Source organism: Myotis nattereri (genome assembly GCF_964212035.1).
Source record: "Myotis nattereri genome assembly, chromosome: 15".
NCBI classification, from domain to species: domain Eukaryota; kingdom Metazoa; phylum Chordata; class Mammalia; order Chiroptera; family Vespertilionidae; genus Myotis; species Myotis nattereri.
The window spans coordinates 45,558,628-45,576,755 of record NC_138090.1 but is presented as its reverse complement, the minus strand read 5'-3'; the positions used below and the strand labels follow the sequence as shown (position 1 = coordinate 45,576,755).

Genomic DNA, 18,128 nt, shown 5'->3' with positions numbered 1-18,128 from the left:
GGGAGGAGGGCTGGGAGCCTGGACTCCTGGGTCTGAGGGAGGAGGCTAGGGAGGTGCAGATTCCTGGGTCTGAGGGAGGAGGGGCTGGAAGCCTGGACTCCTGGCCAGCGGGGAGGAGGAGCTGGGTCCCCCATTTGGGGCTTTCTGATCTCAGAGCCCTGGGGTAACCAGGCGGGGCTCCGGGCTCAGGGCTCAGGGCCCATGGGTTCCCGATGCCAAGCTGCCCCCTAGTGGCCGCTGCACGCTCTCCACACACGGGAGGACAGACCAGGCTGGGCAGTGGCAGTTTATTTCCGCTTCATAAACCCCTCCAGCCGGGAAGCCACTGGGGCCCCTTTAGCAGCAGATCTTGTGCCCTGTGAGGCGGAGAGAGAGGTGACTTAGATAAATAATATCATATCGCGGTGGGGAGGGGGGGCCATGGGAGGGCACCGGGGCAGGGTGGGGGGCTCACCTGGCCTCCAGGCCTGGGCAGCGATCATGGGCCCCACAGGAGCAGCTGGAGGGGTGACCTTCCCTTTAAGAGTTTCTGTAGTGGGGAGTTTGAGGGGGGCTGTTGATTTTTTAGAACCGTTTCCCTTCCGCTCCCACACCCTCTTCCCTCAGACCCAGGAGTTGGGGACTCCGGCTACCCTCTTCACTTACTTTGCGGCTCCCTCCCTGGCCCGGGGCCTGGAGGTGATGTCCCGTGGGGCTGAGGCTGAGGCCGAAGTCCTAATTTTTGGCAAAATAAGAGGGGCCCGAAGTTTGGGGAAGGCCGGAGGCCCCTGGAGGGAAGGAGATGAAGAAATTTTACAGCTGAGCTGCCGCTGTACTGAATATTATAAAAATAAACATATTATGCCCTAGCCGGTTTGGCTCAGTGGATAGAGCATCAACCTGCCGACTCAAGGGTCCCGGGTTCGATTTCAGTCAAGGGCACATGAGCAGGTTGCGGGCTCAATCCCCAGTGGGGGGCGTGCAGGAGGCAGCTGATCAATGAGACTCTCTCATCATTGATGTTTCTGTCTCTCTCTCCCTGTCCCGTCCTCTCTGAAATCAATAAAAATAAATAAATATTACTCACAATTTTGGGTGCTCTTGAATATTTTCAGTTGAAAATTCTCACACACAAAAAAAGATTTTAAAGCATCTATAGACGCTTATGGCGTACAAAGGGTTAACACAGCTCCCCACACACCCAGGGCCCGCAGCAGCCCCACAGGCGGGAACTGGCATCACACCCATTTTACAGACAAGGGAACTGAGGCTCACAGAAGAGGATGGGCTCTGGAATCTAGAGTCAGGGGCCTTGGTTTCAGTCCTGACCGTCACCTTCGAGGGGGGTGACCTTGAGCCCTCTGAGCGGCAGTGTTACCCCTGCACAACAGGGATTATAACAGTACCCATCTCATTGAGTTTCCAGGCCAATTACGTGAAGACATTAAACAGCAGTGCCAGGTGCCCCTCAGGGAAGAGAGTCAATAATACCGTGCCGGGCTGGTGTGGCTCAGCGGCTGAGCGTCGACCTGTGAACCAAGAGGTCACGGTTCAATTAACCCGGTCGGGGCACCTGCCTGGGTTGCCGGCTCGATCCCCAGAGTGGGGCGTGCAGGAGGCGGCTGATCAATGATTCTCTCTCATCATTGATGTTTCTATCTCTCTCTCCCTATCCCTTCCGCTCTGAAATCAATAAAAATGTATTTAAAAAATAATAATAGTGTAATAATAACTTTGCACAGTGACAGATGGTTACTAGACTTGAACCACTACGTTGTAATGCCAACTCTAATTAGAAATATTGTTTCACAAAGCAGTGCCAGTCATTGTTCGGGAAAAGGGAGTCACACATGAGCTGTTCTCACTATGACAGTCACCTTGCTGGGAAACCGGGGCCGCCTGGCCTGCCGTGCTTTGAAGAATGAAGGAGCAGGAGCTGCCTGCCCTCGGGATCAGGCAGGGCTTGGGGAGAAGAGGAAAGGGCATGCCGGGCGGAGCGCACAGCCTAGGCAAAGGGGTGGCCACGTGGCCAGCAGTGCCCCTCAGCCTGCCGTTCTGGCTCTGTCCCCCTCATTGTCCTCGGGGAGCCGGCTGAGTGGCTCCTAATGTTTCCATTTGCTTTTGGCTGCAGGTTGGGATCTGTTTTTAGCTTCCCTGGCTGGTCACACTCCCTTGCTCCCCCCCGCCCCCCCTTCCTGCCGGCTCTCTTGTTTGCTGTGGTAGAATAATGTTCCCGGACTTCCTGAGTTATTTGTTTGAAGTCAGCCGGTATCGATTGAATCTCTGTGTACTCAGCCTGAGATGCTCTCAGAGACCTGCCCCTCTCCTGTGGGCCAGGGTCTCGGAAAACCCTGGGGTGGGAGGTGCAGGGTCAGGGGGAGAAGGAAGCGAGGCTGGCTCCCTTGGAAGATAAGGGGGTGATTTTAAGGCCCCGACACTGCCTTTTCCTCTTCTGGGCTGTGTGGGTTTGGGCAGCCGCAGTCGCCTCTCTGGGCTTTGTTCCCCTGAAGAAGGAGGAGAGGAACATTCTCGATGGCATAGGGCTGTTGGGAAGACTCAGTTCCACTTGCTCATTCAACATCTACTGATTTATTTATTAAATATATTTCTACTGATTTCAGAGAGGAAGGGAGAGGGAACGAGAAGGGGGAACATCAATGATAGAGAATCACTGACCGGCTGCCTCCTGCACGCCCCCTACGAGGGATCAAGCCTGCAACCTGGGCTTGTGCTCTGACTGGGAATGCCTGTTTCATAGGTTGACGCTCAACCACTGCGCCACACCGGCCGGGCTCGACATCTATTTATTGAGCACCCACTAGGTGTCAGGCACTGTTCTAGTCTCGGGCAGTGTCAGGAGAATAAGGCAAAGTCCTCATCTTCAGGAGAGTGATAACCCGCTGATGGTTTCAGACAACAGGAACTGTCCCCTCTGCCAGGCGATGAGGAGCAGTATGAGAACGCAGCGGGCAGGGGCTTGGCAGGACTGGGGCTCTGTGGTCAATAGGGTGGGCACAGAAGGAGAGGATGAGAAAGTGATCCTGGATAAAGGAGATCCAGGCAGAAGGAACCACTTGTGCAAAGGCCCTGGGGCAGGCAGGACCTGCCCGGGATGCTGGAAGGAGAGCCAGGAAGCCGGTGATGGGGGACGAGGGAGGATGAGCACAAGAGAAGAGGCCTTAGAGGGATGGATGCCAAATTACACAGCACCTTGTCAACGGGGGCCGAGAGTGAGTGCCTGGCACCCCCGAGGGCCTGGCTGGACTAGGGACCCTGTGGTTGAAGGAGACCCCAGCTACCCACCTCAGACCAGTGCCTCACTCACCACCTTCAGCTGGCCTTTACTTCTGGGATGCTCAGGAGGCAGGTCCAGGCGAGGGGGCAGTGGGGGCGCTGAGGGGACCACCTAGGGGAGACAGGGGGTTATGTCTTCCTGCCTGGTGTCCCAGCACCAGGCCTGTGCCAGACATTGCAGAAATAATGGAGAATAAGGCAGAGTCTAACCCACAGGAGGGTTCAGACTGGAGGAGCCATAGTCCCAGGGGAACAGGCCCCTAGGACTCCAGAATCCTGTCACCAGCCCCTCCTCCCTCAGACCCAGGAGTCTGGCCCCCCAGCCCCCTTCTCCCTCGGGCCCCAGAATTTTAGTTCCGGCTCCCTCCTGGCCCTGCTTACCTGCCCCAGCTCGTCCTCGCTGTTTTCCTGGCCATCGCTGCTCCCTGAGTCCTCAGCGGTGGCCCTGGCTTCCGCTCGCCTCCCTTGGGACCGACGGATACTCACGACCTCTTGGCCCTTGATCTGGCTTCGGCAGAAGGGGCAGGTCTGGCTGTCTGGTTGCTGGGGGCGGGGGTGGGGGGAGGGAGTCAGCGTCTCCCGGTTCTTCTCCAAGTCCTCTGGGACCACAGGGCCTTCATCTCCAGCAGAGTGAGGTGGGGAGGACAGACAGAGGGAGGAGGGAGGGGCAGCCATGGAGAGAGACGCAGGACAGGAAGGAGGGACTGGACCAGAGCCCGAGGCCAGGGGGGCGCACAAATGGGGAGCCAGAGTGTGGGCCCCAGCTATGGATGGTGATGCTATGGGCGAGGGAGGCCTGAGACACTCACCTAGGCCCCCGGAGATACCCCCCCCCCCGCAACCGGGGCCAGTGTTGTGGCTGGACCAGCCCTGGTGGTTCTTATTATGGCCGCAGGATGCACCTCAGCAAAAGCCATCAGGGAACTCGGGAGGACGAGAATCATTACTCAGATCCTGGAGGGCACACGGCATGCCCAAGGCTACACGAGGAGGTCGCGGGAGGGTGCATGGACCTGGGTCTGCCTTTCTTAGGGGCCAAGTGGGGTGGTTAGGGTTTGGTGGGTTCACTTTTCTTTTGTTGTTGTTAATCCTCACCAGAGGGTATTTTTTCCATTGGGTTTTAGAGAGTGGAAGGGAGAGAGACAGAGAGACAAACATTGATGTGAGAGAGACACATCTACTGGTTGCCTCCTGCATGTGCAACCAACGTGTACGTGCCCTTGACCAGAATCAGACCCACAAGCTTTCAGGCTGTGGACCAACACTCTAACCACTGGCCCACACTGGCTAGGGCAAGGGTTCACTTAAAACAATTTTTTATTTTTTTATTATTTTTTAAAATATATTTTATTGATTTTTTACAGAGAGGAAGGGAGACAGAGAGTTAGAAACATCGATGAGAGAGAAACATTGATCAGCTGCCTCTTGCCCATCTCCTACTGGGGATGTGCCCACAACCCCGGTACATGCCCTTGACCGGAATCGAACCTGGGACCCTTCAGTCCGCAGGCTGATGCTCTATCCACTGAGCTAAACCGGTTTCGGCTTAAAACAATTTTTTAAATTGATTTCAGAGAGGAAGGAAGAGGGAGAAACATCAATGATGAGAGAGAATCATGGATTGGCTGCCTCCTGTGTACCCCCCACTGGGGATCAAGCCCTCCGGGTTCAAAGGTCGATGCTCAGTCACTGAGCCACACCGGTTGGGCAAGGGTTCACTTTTTATTGGTGAATTTCAAGCATAGGAGCGGCCCTGGGCGGGTGGCACAGTTGGCTGGAGCATCCTCCGGTACAACAAAAGGGTTTTAGGTCCCACCGGGTTAGGGTACATGCCTGGGTTGTGGGCTCGATCCCAGCTCCAACCCTCGGGGGCACAGAGTAGGCAACTCATCAATGTTTCTTTCTCAAATCAATTTTTTAAAAACCATATCCTCAAGTGAGGATTAAAAAAATTGCCGAACCGGTTGGCTCAGTGGATAGAGCGTCGGCCTGCGGACTAAAGGGTCCCAGGTTCGATTCCAGTCAAGAGCATGTACTTTGGTTGCGGGCACATCCCCACTGGGGGGCGTGCATGAGGCAGCTGGTCGATGTTTCTAACTCTATCCCTCTCTCCTCTTCTCTGTAAAAAAATCAATAAAATATATTTTAAAAAAAATTAAAAACAAAAAAAATCACAGGAGCAGGAATTAGGGCGTAGAAAGGAAAAGCCTGGGTCACTTAAGTAGGTTACCCAGGGCTTTCTACAGGGGAACTGCAGCCCAGCCGGCGTGGCTCAGTGGTTGAGCTTGGATCTATGAACCAGGAGACCACGGTTCGATTCCTAGTCAGGGCACATGCCCGGGTTGCGGGCTCGATCCCCAGTGGGGGGCATGCAGGAGGCAGCTGATCCATGATTCTCTCTCATCGATGTTTCTATCTTGCTCTCCCTTTCCCTTCCTCTCTCTCTGAAATCCATAACAAATTCTATATAATAAAAGCCTAATATGCTAAGTGTCCGGTCCTCCGTTCAACCAATCAAAGCTTAATATGCTAAAACTGTTCAGCCACTCACTATGACGTGCACTGACCACCAGGAGGCAGAGAGTCAAAGGTTGACCAGTTGCTATATGTGCACTGCAGAGGGCAGACGCTCCAACTGGTAGGTTAGCTTGCTGCTGGGGTCCGGCTGATTGGGACTGAGCAAGAAAGACTGGACATGCCCTGGAGCCCTCCCAGGGCCCCTCAACACCGTTTGACCCCCATGCGGGGCCCGCCCCCCACCCGTGCACAAATTCCTGCACCGGGCCTCTAGTATTAAATAAATAAATAAAATAAAGGGGAACTTCATGGGTGGGGGCAGCCTGGTTCCTTATCTCTTAGTTTTGCTGTGTCATACATCTGGCAATTTGTTTATTGGAAATGGGTATCTTTGAAATGGATGACTCAGCTTAATGTCAGGCATTTACATTACAGTAAAAAGTAGGTGATGTCATGCACCGGCTTCAGCTCCACTCCCCAAGGGGCCTTCCCTGAGGGCTTGGACCCTCACTATGGGCCTGGGAGGTGACCAGGGTCAGCTCCGTTCTCCAGAGACGAGGCGGAGGCTCAGAGAGGTGAAGCCACTGGCCCCAGGTTGCCCAGCGAGGGAAGGGAGGAGCTCTGTCCATGAATAATGTAGCTGGAGAAGGAGAAGCAGAGGTGACAGCGGCAGAGTGAGACAGGGACAGACACACAGACACAGCCAGCCAGGCTCCAGGCCCTCGCTCCTGAGTGACCCTGAGCGAGTCCCTGCTTTCTTGGGCCTCCGCTTTCCCATCTGATCCCTGAGACATAGGGGAGACCCTTCAGGAGAGGGGAGACCCACCTGCCAGGTGGCCAGGCAGCGGCTACACAGCAGGTGCCCACAGGGCTCGATCCTCACGTCCTTGTTGGCCTCAGCACAGATCTTACAGAGCTCGAAGGTGGAGTTCATGGCCCAGTACAGCTGCAGCTGCTCCTGGCAGGCGAGGAGATGGACGGTGGTGACGTCAGCCAGGGTCACAGAGCCGGGCCCCAGGGGAAGGGCCCGAGCCTCCGGGCCCCAGGGGAAGGGCCCGAGCCTCCGGGCCAGCCCCCGACCCTCTCCCAGGTTCCAGGGCGTGTCTGCTGCCTCCTACATGTACCCAGTGCTGTGAGATGTGTTCCCTGGGGTAGCCGGCTCTCAGGGTTGCCAGATTTAGCCTCTAAAATTACAGGATGCGCTTGGAGTGTCGTCCCGTGCACCAAAAGGTTGCAGGTTTGATGACTGGTCAGCACACATGCCCAGGTTGCGGGTTCGATACCTGGTTGGGGGGGCCTATGGGAGGCAGCCGATGGATGTTTCTCTCTCTCTCTCTCTTCCTTTATCTCTAAAAAACCATCCCTTGGGTGATGTTAAAAAATACAGGATGCCCTGTTACAGCTGATTTTCAGAAACACAAAGAGTAAAGGAAAAAGTCTGGTATTTTAGGTGTAAGTATGTCCCAAACACTGTGTGGGATATACTTACACTTAAAAAAATGTACTTGTTGTTTCTCTTCCACACACGGGGTGACTGCGCAGACCAAGGGACAGGGGCTGTGCGTGCTCAGGCGCATCAGCTGTGCTGCTGACCTCAGAAGTACCATTTCCTGGTCTAACCCCAGGGAAACCCCTGGGCAGTGGCAGGAGGAGCTGTGTTTTCCCGAGAAGGAACAGAACCTCAGAGAGGCCAAGTGATTTATTTACCTCGGGCCCCATGGCCATCACACCAGCACGAAACCCCAAGGCCTCTGGGATCCCAGGCCTGACTCGGTGAGAGGGAATTCCTGAGCCGTGTGTGTGTGTGTGTGTGTGTGTGTGTGTGTGTGCGCACGCGGGGGGGCGGGGGGCGGATCGGGGAGCGGGGCACGGGCCTGAGCTTCACCTCTGACACGTAGATGAGCTGATGGGGTTCCATGTGGCAGAGCTCAGTCAGGTCTGGGTTGTGGTTCTTCCCATCTGGGTAGAGGTAGCTGGGGAGGGAACAGAGGGCTACAGAGGGGGCCCAGCCCGCCCCGCCCCCCCCAGACTAACAAGGACTGCCCCAGCCCCACCCTGGGGCCCAGAGCTCCTGAATGAGCAGTTGCCCCACATCTCTTGCTGGCCTGGGGAAATTTTTCTCCCTCTCTCCTCAAACCGACACTCTCTAGGACCAGCTATGTTCCCGCAGGCCCCTGGGGCAGGGCCACGGGCCCTCAGACCCCCACAGACTGAGCACTCATCACCTAAGTGACTGGAGCCCTGGGAACATGGATCAGATGACCGAGAACCAGGAAACGGATCAAAGCCCAGGCCTCCTTCTCCCAGAACGTCACCGTCCTAGTCTTCAGGCTTGAGCATAACAGCATCTGAGTCACAGATTCCTGGAGGAACCAGGTCCTAGAGTCTTGGACCAGCAGGGCTACCAGGACCCTCCTGGACAGCCACGCTGCCTCCTCTTGCTTCATAGCTGGGGACTGAGGCCCAGTGAGGGAGAGGCGACTACCCAAGGTCACCAGTGAGGCCCGGAGGGACGCAGGCCAGGGCTGTGGGCAGGTCCAAGCTCCAGGACCCAGGGCAGCCGAGAAGGCTCAGCACCCTTTGGGTCTCCCATTGAGGTCAGAACCGTACCTTCAGACCAACAGCGGGGTCACATGTCTCCTAAAGCTGATGGCTCTGCCTGACCTGGGCCCACAAACAGGGGCAGCTCTCCCACAAACACACTGTGTGACCTGGGCTGGGCAGCTCTCCCGCTCTGGCCTCAGCTTTCCCTTCTGTAAAATGGACATACTCGTGCTTCGGGCAAAGATGGGCGGTACGGATGAAATAAGACAGCGCAGCGCGCCTTCTCCTCACATAAACGACCAATGAGAGGGAACTGCCATGATCCACGTCAGACCCAGAGAGCCGACTGGCCGTGGGGTGGAAAGAGCTGGCGTCCCTTCCCCTCTCTCAGGGCTTCGATTTTCCCACCTGTGTAACGGTGGTGGTGATGGTGTGTGTATGTGTGTGTGTGTGTGTGTGTAGCAGGGAGGTTAATGACATCGACAGTGTTCACTCTTATTTTAACTCTGGAACGCCCTTCTCCAGGAGGTGCCACCTGGAACTGAGGACATGGGAGTGGCAAAGGGCCAGTGCTTTGAGCCTGGCTGTCTGGCTTCAAATCCCAGCCGGTCAGTTCCGTCACTGTGTGTCCTGGGCAAGTGGGTCTGTCTTTCTGCGCCCCGGTTGTCAAATGCAATAACATGTGTGTGTCTGTGCATGCATGTATACAGACACACAACCGATGTTTATGACTCATGGGTTCTGTATTTGAAAATCTGCCTATGCACTAAAATTTGTGACCCCCGATCAATACCCGTGGTGCTTGTGTGGCCGTTCGCGGACGCGCGCACAGTGGCAGAAAACTCCAGGCACCCAACAGGCAGGGTCCCAGTGAGGCTGAACGTGGCAACACTTGCCCACCTTGTTCGACTCCCATCCCGTAAACCAGTGTGCTTTTCACTGTCTATTCAGTGTCTCTCACATTTTTGTGCTTTTTTTGTGTGTGAACTCGAGTTTAAAATGCTCCCAAGGCATAGTTTCGCTGTGTGTTCATTGTTAATGAATCAGCAATATACAGTATAGTACAGCGTGGCTCAGTGGTTGAGCATCAACCTATGAACCAGGAGGTCACGGTTCGATTCCCAGTCAGGGCACATGCTGGGGTGGTGGGCTCATCCCCAGTGTGGAGCGCGCAGGAGGCAGCTGATCAATGACTCTCTCTCATCATGGATGTTTCTATCTCTCTCTCCTTTCCTCTCTGAAGTAAATAAAAATATATTTAATAAACAAAACAAACTAAAACCCAATATATTACTATATAGCCGGAGACCGATTCCAGCATGACAGCAGGGCTGAATCTAGGAATGGCTAAAGGCATTTCCCCAAACCTGAATAGGATCCATTAAATTGATTTCTTGGCTGCCAGACAGTTAAAGGGCATCTTAATCTACATGTTATTGCCTCCTACTGGCCAAACACCTGAACAGCCGTAGCCTAATTCCCCCATTCTGACAAGGCTTGTGTATACCCTTTGAAGTGTGTATCTCTGCCTCGCCTCAGGACAAATTGTGTTAATAAAAAGCATGGGGTCTTGGGACGAGGAGACCTGAGAACTTAGATCTTAGTTCCCTTTAAACTAGGCTCCTCTGACCCCCAAATGCCTTTCAAAATGATGCTTCGTCTCTGGACTCCTATTTAATCTACGCACAACCTCCTCCAGATTGCTGAACCCTTCTTAATGCTGGAACAAGAACCCCGGAACTATATTACATAAGGTGTGTTTCTTTAAACAGAAACACACATAAAGGTTTTTATGTAGTGACTGGTTGACAAAAATGTGAGCAGTCTGGCAGGACTCTAACTAACCCTGTATTCCCCTAGGAGCGCGGGCTCAGTATTGGATAACTCCGTGTCCGCTGAAACTTTGCAGAACGGGAGCACCTGAATTAGGAGAACCGGCTGCATATCTCTCTATGCATCTCAGATCGTATTGCATTGATATGACTGCTAAGAAGGCTCAGGGGAAAGGCCCAGGGTGGGACCTCACCTGCCTTCCCCCTCGCCCCCAAGGCAGCTCCTGAGAGAGGCCCTGGGTCAGCCAAGGCGACGGGAGGAAAACCACCAGCTCAGCTGTTCGCCCGGTTCTCTTTCTGCTCTAACAGTCTGGCTTCTGTAACACGATCTGGAGATCTAGCAGCAAAAGCTCTGAGTGAGATAAGGAATGGTTGTGCTCAACCTCCCCACCCCACACTGCTCCCGGAACTGCTGCTGGCCCGTATGGCAACGTTGTGGGAACTAGAAAAGGCGCCCCTTCCTCAAGGCCTCGCCTGCCACCTGCTGGAACACTGCAGAATTGCAAGTTTATGATGTCCGCTGGGCGGAGTGCAGCGAGCAGACACCCTCCCCTGCCAGGATGGGGACTCACAGGCCTTCCTTTTGTCCTTCCAGGAGCGCCTTGAACAGGGGTTTGTTGTGAGGGATGGTCTGCAGGATGCTGCCATCTGAGCTCACGTGGCCGATGGCCCACTGCCCCAGGCGAGTGCAGCTGGGTCGGAAGATGTAGCTGCAGGAAGAGGCAGGTAGCAAGGGGGGGGGGGGGGGGATGGTAGGCACTGTCCCTTCTGGGACTTCCCAGCCCCTCACACTGTTGGGAATCAAGGTGTCTATGTTCTCAGCCCCTTATAGCCCGGCTTCCTGCTTTTTAGGCAAGGGCCTTATATTATTATCTGCCCTACTTCCTCGATCACCAAGGTTTAGACAAGGTTGATTCTGGCTTGGCCAATCGGTGCACTTCAGGACCCCTGACCATAGTGATGGGAGTCAGCCCTGGGACTTCTGCTGGGAGTTCTAGTGAGGTGCCCCATTCTGCAGGGTAGCTAAGCTGGTAGGGTATACAGCTGGGGATTCTAGACTCCGCGAGGAGAGACTATGTCTGTGAACCAAGCTAACACAGACGAAAGCAGGGAATGGGGATAGATAAACAGGATCCGATTCTTGACAATGGCACCTGAGCTCCTGGACCCAGCTCTGCCTGAAGCCTGGAAAGACACGTGGTCTTTTCAATTATGTGAATCAATTCATCCCTTTTTCTTTCCCTTTAAACCAGTTTGCAGTGCAACTGGGAAAGTGCTAATACACGTGCTGTCCTGGGGGCCCCTGCACCTCAGCCCTGCAAATACTCACCAATCTGACCTCCTATTCCAGTGATGGCGAACCTTCTGAGCTCGGCGTGTCAGCATTTTGAAAAACCCTAACTTAACTCTGATGCCGTGTCACATATAGTAATTTTTTGATATTTGCAACCATAGTAAAACAAAGGCTTATATTTTTGATATTTATTTTATATATTTAAATGCCATTTAACAAAGAAAAATCAACCAAAAAAATGAGTTCGCGTGTCACCTCTGACATGCGTGTCATAGGTTTGCCATCACTGTCCTATTCCCTTGACCTCTTGGTATTCTAGGGAGCTGAGCCCCTCAATTCTTAACTCTCTGCAGAGACCCAACAGTGCAAAGCTTCTGACTCAAAATAATTTCAGGACTCAGGTGTCTGGCTCACAGTCTCCTACCCCAGATATGGGAATTCCTATTAAAAATATTTAATAGCCCTGGCCAGCATGGCTCAGTGGCTGAAGCATCATCCTTCGCACAGAAGGGTCAAAGGTTTGATTCCCGGTCCAGGGGTGCATGCTGGAGGCAACCAATTAACGTTTTTCTCTCACATCAATGTCTCTCCCTCTCTCTCTCCCTCTCTCCACTCTCTTTAAAATCAGTGGAACCCTAGCCGGTTTGGCTCAGTGGATAGAGCGTCGACCTGCGGACTGAAGGCTCCCAAGTTCGATTCTGGTCAAGGGCACATGCCCGGGTTGCGGGCTCGATCCTCAGTGGGGGTGTGCAGGAGGCAGCTGATCCATGACTCTCTCTCATCAACAATGTTTCTATCTCTCTCTCCCTCTCCCTTCCTCTCTGAAATCAATAAAAACATATTTTACAAAATCAATGGAAAAATATCCTTGGGTGAGGATTCCTAACAAAAAATTTAAATAAATGGCACAGTGTGGGTTCTGACCTATCAGAAACAGAACTTATCCTGGGGCAGGGTCTTCAGAGTCCAGGCAGGTATTGTCCCTTTAGATCCCGGATTATGGGGCGGTCCAGGAGGCCTCAGGAGAAGAGGTGCGGTGGGAGGGGACACTCAGTACCCTACCTCAGGGCTCTCCACTCTCTAGGATCCCAGGAGCCTCCTTTCTTTCTTGTTTTCTCTGAAGGATGTCTGGGTTTCTACCACCTCCCGGCCCAGAACCAAGAGCCTGGACACCCCCCACCCCCACCCCGGCAGCCCCCTCCCCCGAGGCCTGCCCTTTACCTGCCTGGCTTGTCCCTGCAGGCCTGCAGGCGTGCGCGGACCTCATCATACGTGAGGAAGGCCATGTAGCCTGGGTGGTCGACCACCAGAAGCTGCCAGTTCTTGAGGAGGGTTGGCCATGGCTGGAGAGGGTGGCGCTTGGGTCAGGGAGGGGCTGAGGGAGCAGCCCCCTCTCCTGGTGCTTCCTAGGGTCCAAGCACCCAGCCACCTTGCTCACACCACAGTGGGCCTCAGGAATCTGTCTTTTCCACAAAAGACTCCAGACCCTTCTTCCCCGGGGACCCAGGAGTCAAGGCCCCCACCCCTTCCTCCCATAGGACCGGAGTCTGGGCCCCCAGGCGTGGCCTTCCCCCACCTGGAAGAGCCTGGTGAAGATGTCAAATTCGAAGACGGACACGTGGCCACTGCAGGTGAGGTCCATGGTGGAGCGCAAGGCGAGGGCTGTGCAGCCGGACTCCACGGGGTGGCAGGTGCACAGGAGAGACTCAAACTCAGCCCAGGGCAGCACACACCTGTGCAGAGGGGCACCGGGGGTGCAAGTGAGGCCTCTGGGAGCCTAGGATAGACATCTAGGGAAGAGGCAGCTGGGGTTGGACCCCTGGGTCTGAGGGAGGAGGGCTGGGGGCCTGGACTCCTGGGTCTGAGGGAAGAGGCAGCTGGGGTTGGACCCCTGGGTCTGAGGGAGGAGGGGCTGGGGGCCTGGACTCCTAGGTCTGAGGGAGGAGGGGCTGGGGGCCTGGACCCCTGGTCTGAGGGAGGAGGGGCTGGGGGCCTGGACTCCTAGGTCTGAGGGAGGAGGGGCTGGGGGCCTGGACCCCTGGGTCTGAGGGAGGAGGGGCTGGGGCTGGACTCCTGGGTCTGAGGGAGGAGGGGCTGGGGCCTGGACCCCTGGGTCTGAGGGAGGAGGGGCTGGGGCCTGGACCCCTGGGTCTGAGGGAGGAGGGGCTGGGGGCCTGGACCCCTGGGTCCCTGGGCAGGGGCAGGATGGGGCCCTAAGGGCCCCTGGGACCGTGCTCACTCACCGGGCGCCGCAATGCTCTCTCCAGAAGGCGTGGGCTTCGGACTTGGTGAGCTGGTATGTGTGTCCACAGTACTTTCCCCGGGGGAAGAGCGCGCTCAGCTCTGAGTACATGTGGCTGAAGATAAGGGCCAGCTTGGCGAGCTGTCGCCTGTGGGGATGGGCTCTGAGCACCGGCTGAACCCTGGGGCTCCCACGGACACCTCCACCCTCTGCAGAGAACACCCACAGGCCCCACCCTCGGAGGCAGCGGGGAGGGTGAAGTTGGTTCCAACACTGTCTGCTGCGGCCCTGAGGCCCCCTCCCAGAGCCTCTGCTGCCTCTTCTGGAAGGAAAGGCATGAGGCCGGTGTCCTCAGCCTCCACACCCAGAGCCGGGGCCAGGGGAGGAGCCTCCCTCGTTGCTCCCGGGGACACTAGGGCTGAGGGCATCGTGGGGTCTGCCAGCAGGTCTTGCTAGGGGCCTTCCTCCAGGTTTGAGCAGCGCCGGGGGCAGCCCTGCTTCCTCCTGCAGCCGCAGCATGTGGGCAGCAGCAGAGGGAGTCTGACACCTAGCTCCGTGACTTTTGACAAATTCCTTTTTAAAACATATACCGATATATATACATCATCCATGGCCCTCGCTGGTTTGGCTCAGTGGATAGAGTGTGGGCCTGCGGACTGAAGGGTCCCGGGTTCGATTCTGGTCAAGGGCACATGCCCGGGTTGTGGGCTCCATCCCCAATAGGGGGGAATGCAGGAGGCAGCCGATCAATGATTCTCTCTCATCACTGATGTTTCTATCTCTCTCTCCCTCTCCCTTCCTCTCTGAAATCAATAAAGATAAAAATAAAAAATATAAAGAAAAAACTGTAAAGAAACATCAGTGATGAGAGAGACTCATTGATCAGCCGCCTCCTGCACATCCCTCACTGGGGATTGAACCCACAACCCGGGCATGTGCCCTGACCAGGAATCAAACCGTGACCTCCTGGTTCATAGACCTCCTGGTTCATAGATCAATGCTCAACCACTGAGCCACACGGGCTGGGCTTGCAAGTTCCTTTATTTCCCCCCTAAGCCTCAGTTTCCCCAACTTTGAAATGGGCATAAGTACAGCCCCTCCCTCACAGGGGGAGTGATGAGGATTCTTACAAGCACATAGAGTGCCTAGCACACCCAGCACACATTCGGCAGTCAGAGCACATTAATTTATTGTTAATTCTCACGTGAAGGTATTTTTTCCCCATTGAATTTTAGAGAGCTTGGAAGGGGAGGAGGGGGGAGAGAGAAACATTGGTGTGCGAGAGACACATTGATGGGTTGCCTTCCACCATCACCCTGACTGACTGGGGCTGGGTATTGGACCTGCAAACCTGGACTGGGAATCGAACTCGTGACCCTTCAGTGCTCAGACCAAAGCTCTAACGACTGAGCAACACCAGGGCTTTATACTGAATTTTACAGAAATTGAACTCTCCCACATATCAAGGGAAGACTGACCCAGCAACAGTGATTCTCCTCGCGTGCAAGTGTCTGGCTCATCAATCCTGCCTTGTAGAATAATTGTAATTGTGCCGTGGCATTTCCATTAGAAATGTCGGTAATTTTATTATAAAGAACATTCTTTTTATCACTTCCTTATAATACAATTTGAGGGCCTACACTCCTGGTTTGAAGGAGGAAGTGCAGGGGGCCTGGACCCCTGGGTCTGAGGGAGGAGGGGCTGGGGGGCTGGACTCCTGGGTCTGAGGGAGGAGGGGCTGGGGGCTGGACTCCTGGGTCTGAGGGAGGAGGGACTGGGGCCTGGACTCCTGGGTCTGAGGGAGGAGGGGCTGGAGCTGGACCCCTGGGTCTGAGGGAGGAGGAGGGCTGGGGGCTGGACCCCTGGGTCTGAGGGAGGAGGGGCTGGGGGCTGTACCCCTGGGTCTGAGGGAGGAGGGGCTGGGGGCTGGACTCCTGGGTCTGAGGGAGGAGGGGCTGGGGCTGGACTCCTGGGTCTGAGGGAGGAGGGGCTGGGGCCAGGACCCCTGGGTCTGAGGGAGGAGGGGCTGGGGGCCTGGACTCCTGGGTCTGAGGGAGGAGGGACTGGGGCCTGGACTCCTGGGTCTGAGGGAGGAGGGGCTGGAGCTGGACCCCTGGGTCTGAGGGAGGAGGAGGGCTGGGGGCTGTACCCCTGGGTCTGAGGGAGGAGGGGCTGGGGGCTGGACTCCTGGGTCTGAGGGAGGAGGGGCTGGGGGCTGTACCCCTGGGTCTGAGGGAGGAGGGGCTGGGGGCTGGACTCCTGGGTCTGAGGGAGGAGGGGCTGGGGGCTGTACCCCTGGGTCTGAGGGAGGAGGGGCTGGGGGCTGGACTCCTGGGTCTGAGGGAGGAGGGGCTGGGGCTGGACTCCTGGGTCTGAGGGAGGAGGGGCTGGGGCCAGGACCCCTGGGTCTGAGGGAGGAGGGGCTGGGGCCAGGACCCCTGGGTCTGAGGGAGGAGGGGCTGGGGCCAGGACCCCTGGGTCTGAGGGAGGAGGGGCTGGGGACCTGGACTCCTGGGTCTGAGGGAGGAGGGGCTGGGGCCAGGACCCCTGGGTCTGAGGGAGGAGGGGCTGGGGGCCTGGACTCCTGGGTCTGAGGGAGGAGGGGCTGGGGCCAGGACCCCTGGGTCTGAGGGAGGAGGGGCTGGGGGCCTGGACTCCTGGGTCTGAGGGAGGAGGGGCTGGGGCCTGGACCCCTGGGTCTGAGGGAGGAGGGACTGGGGCCTGGACTCCTGGGTCTGAGGGAGGAGGGGCTGGGGGCCTGGACTCCTGGGTCTGAGGGAGGAGAGGCTGGGGGCTGGACTCCTGGGTCTGAGGGAGGAGGGGCTGGGGGCCTGGACTCCTGGGTCTGAGGGAGGAGGGGCTGGGGGCTGGACCCCTGGGTCTGAGGGAGGAGGGGCTGGGGGCCTGGACTCCTGGGTCTGAGGGAGGAGGGGCTGGGGCCAGGACCCCTGGGTCTGAGGAAGGAGGGGCTGGGGGCCTGGACTCCTGGGTCTGAGGGAGGAGAGGCTGGGGGCTGGACTCCTGGGTCTGAGGGAGGAGGGGCTGGGGGCTGGACTCCTGGGTCTGAGGGAGGAGGGGCTGGGGCTGGACTCCTGGGTCTGAGGGAGGAGGGGCTGGGGCTGGACTCCTGGGTCAGAGGGAGGAAGAGGGGGAGCACGACCTGGGCCTCCCGGGTGATCCCACCGTAATGGGACCCCCGCTCACCTGAGCATGGACCCCTCTCGGAAGAGCTCGTCGCTGGCACTCTTCTGGCCCCGGGGCGGCAGGAGCGCTGCCACCTGCCTGCTCTTGGCCTCCAGGTTGGCGAGGTAGAGGACGAGGAAGTCCGCCGCACCCCCGGGACTCTCGGGGCCGCCTCCGCCCGCCGCCCGCCGGGCGTGCGCCACCTCTCGCAGCAGCTGCGCGGTGCGGGGCAGCAGGTCCGGCAGCGACGGGGGGCTGGAGGACAGCCGGGGGTCCCCGCATTGCTTCTGCAGGCGCTGCAGCAGCCGCACCGCGCGGTCGAGCGAGCGCGTCTCTCCCCACGGGCCCCGCCGTGGGGCCGCCGCCGCCGCCGCCGCCGCAGCCATGGGCTCCTGGGTGCGGGGAGGGCCGGGCGCGGCGCTGAGAGGCGCAGCCCCACCCAGGCAGGTGGGGGCGGGCCCTGGAGAACCTGGGCGGGGCCGGCAGGTACCTTGTCCCCAAAGAGGGCGGGGTCTGGGGCGCTGGCACCGGGTTCCCTAGAGAGAGGGTTGGAAAGTCTGATCCCATTCCTTGACTGGTTTGGCTCAGTGGATAGAGCGTCGGCCTGCGGACTGAATGGTCCCGGGTTCGATTCCGCTCAAGGGCATGTCCTGGTTGCAGGCACATCCCCAGTGGGGGGTGTGCAAGAGGTAGCTGATCGATGTTTCTAACTCTCTATCCCTCTCCCTCTCTGTAAAAAATCAATAAAATATACTTAAAAAAAAAGAAGTCTGATCCCAAAGGACCACCAGGTGGGGTGCTCCGGTGGCTGGCGATGGGCGGTGGTTCCCGGGTGGGAGGGGGTCGCAGGTAGGATGCCTGGGCCCGGTTAGGGAGGGACTGCGGGCCTGGGGGCGGGGGGGGGGGGGGGGGGGAGAGAAACCTGGACTTTTTCTTGGGGCGGGGGCGGGGTTGGGTCCTGTCGGCACCACTGGGACGTGGCACTCCAGGGTGACGTTGAAGATTTGGATCTCTGGTCCTGACACGGAGTAAAGGTCAGAGCTGAGCTTTCTAGGAGGAAAGGTCAGGGAGATAGTGCGAGCCCTTTGTCTCTGAGCAGGAAACACAGCGTGACCAGACCCCCCCGAGTCCCTTAGGAGCAGGGCTTGGGGGGGAGGGTGTCTGGGGGAGCAAGAATTAGGTGACAGCCCGGCCGTGTGGCTCAGTGGATAGAGCGTCAGGCTGAGGACCGAAGGGTCCCAGG

The 18,128-nt window shown here is 57.2% G+C and overlaps 1 protein-coding gene across 1 annotated transcript; it reads right to left on the bottom strand.

Annotated features, from left to right (window-relative positions):
* Positions 1-274: 274 nt before the first annotated feature.
* Positions 275-17,271, bottom strand: CBLC (Cbl proto-oncogene C; the record flags this gene model as incomplete). Its single annotated transcript, XM_081107334.1, has 11 exons — positions 275-529; positions 646-767; positions 3,305-3,385; positions 3,655-3,816; positions 6,617-6,748; positions 7,676-7,763; positions 10,739-10,876; positions 12,682-12,803; positions 13,037-13,193; positions 13,704-13,850; positions 16,907-17,271. 11 exons carry the CDS (start codon positions 17,269-17,271, stop codon positions 520-522), a joined length of 1,524 nt encoding a protein of 507 aa, XP_080963460.1. The 3' UTR covers positions 275-519.
* Positions 17,272-18,128: the final 857 nt, after the last annotated feature.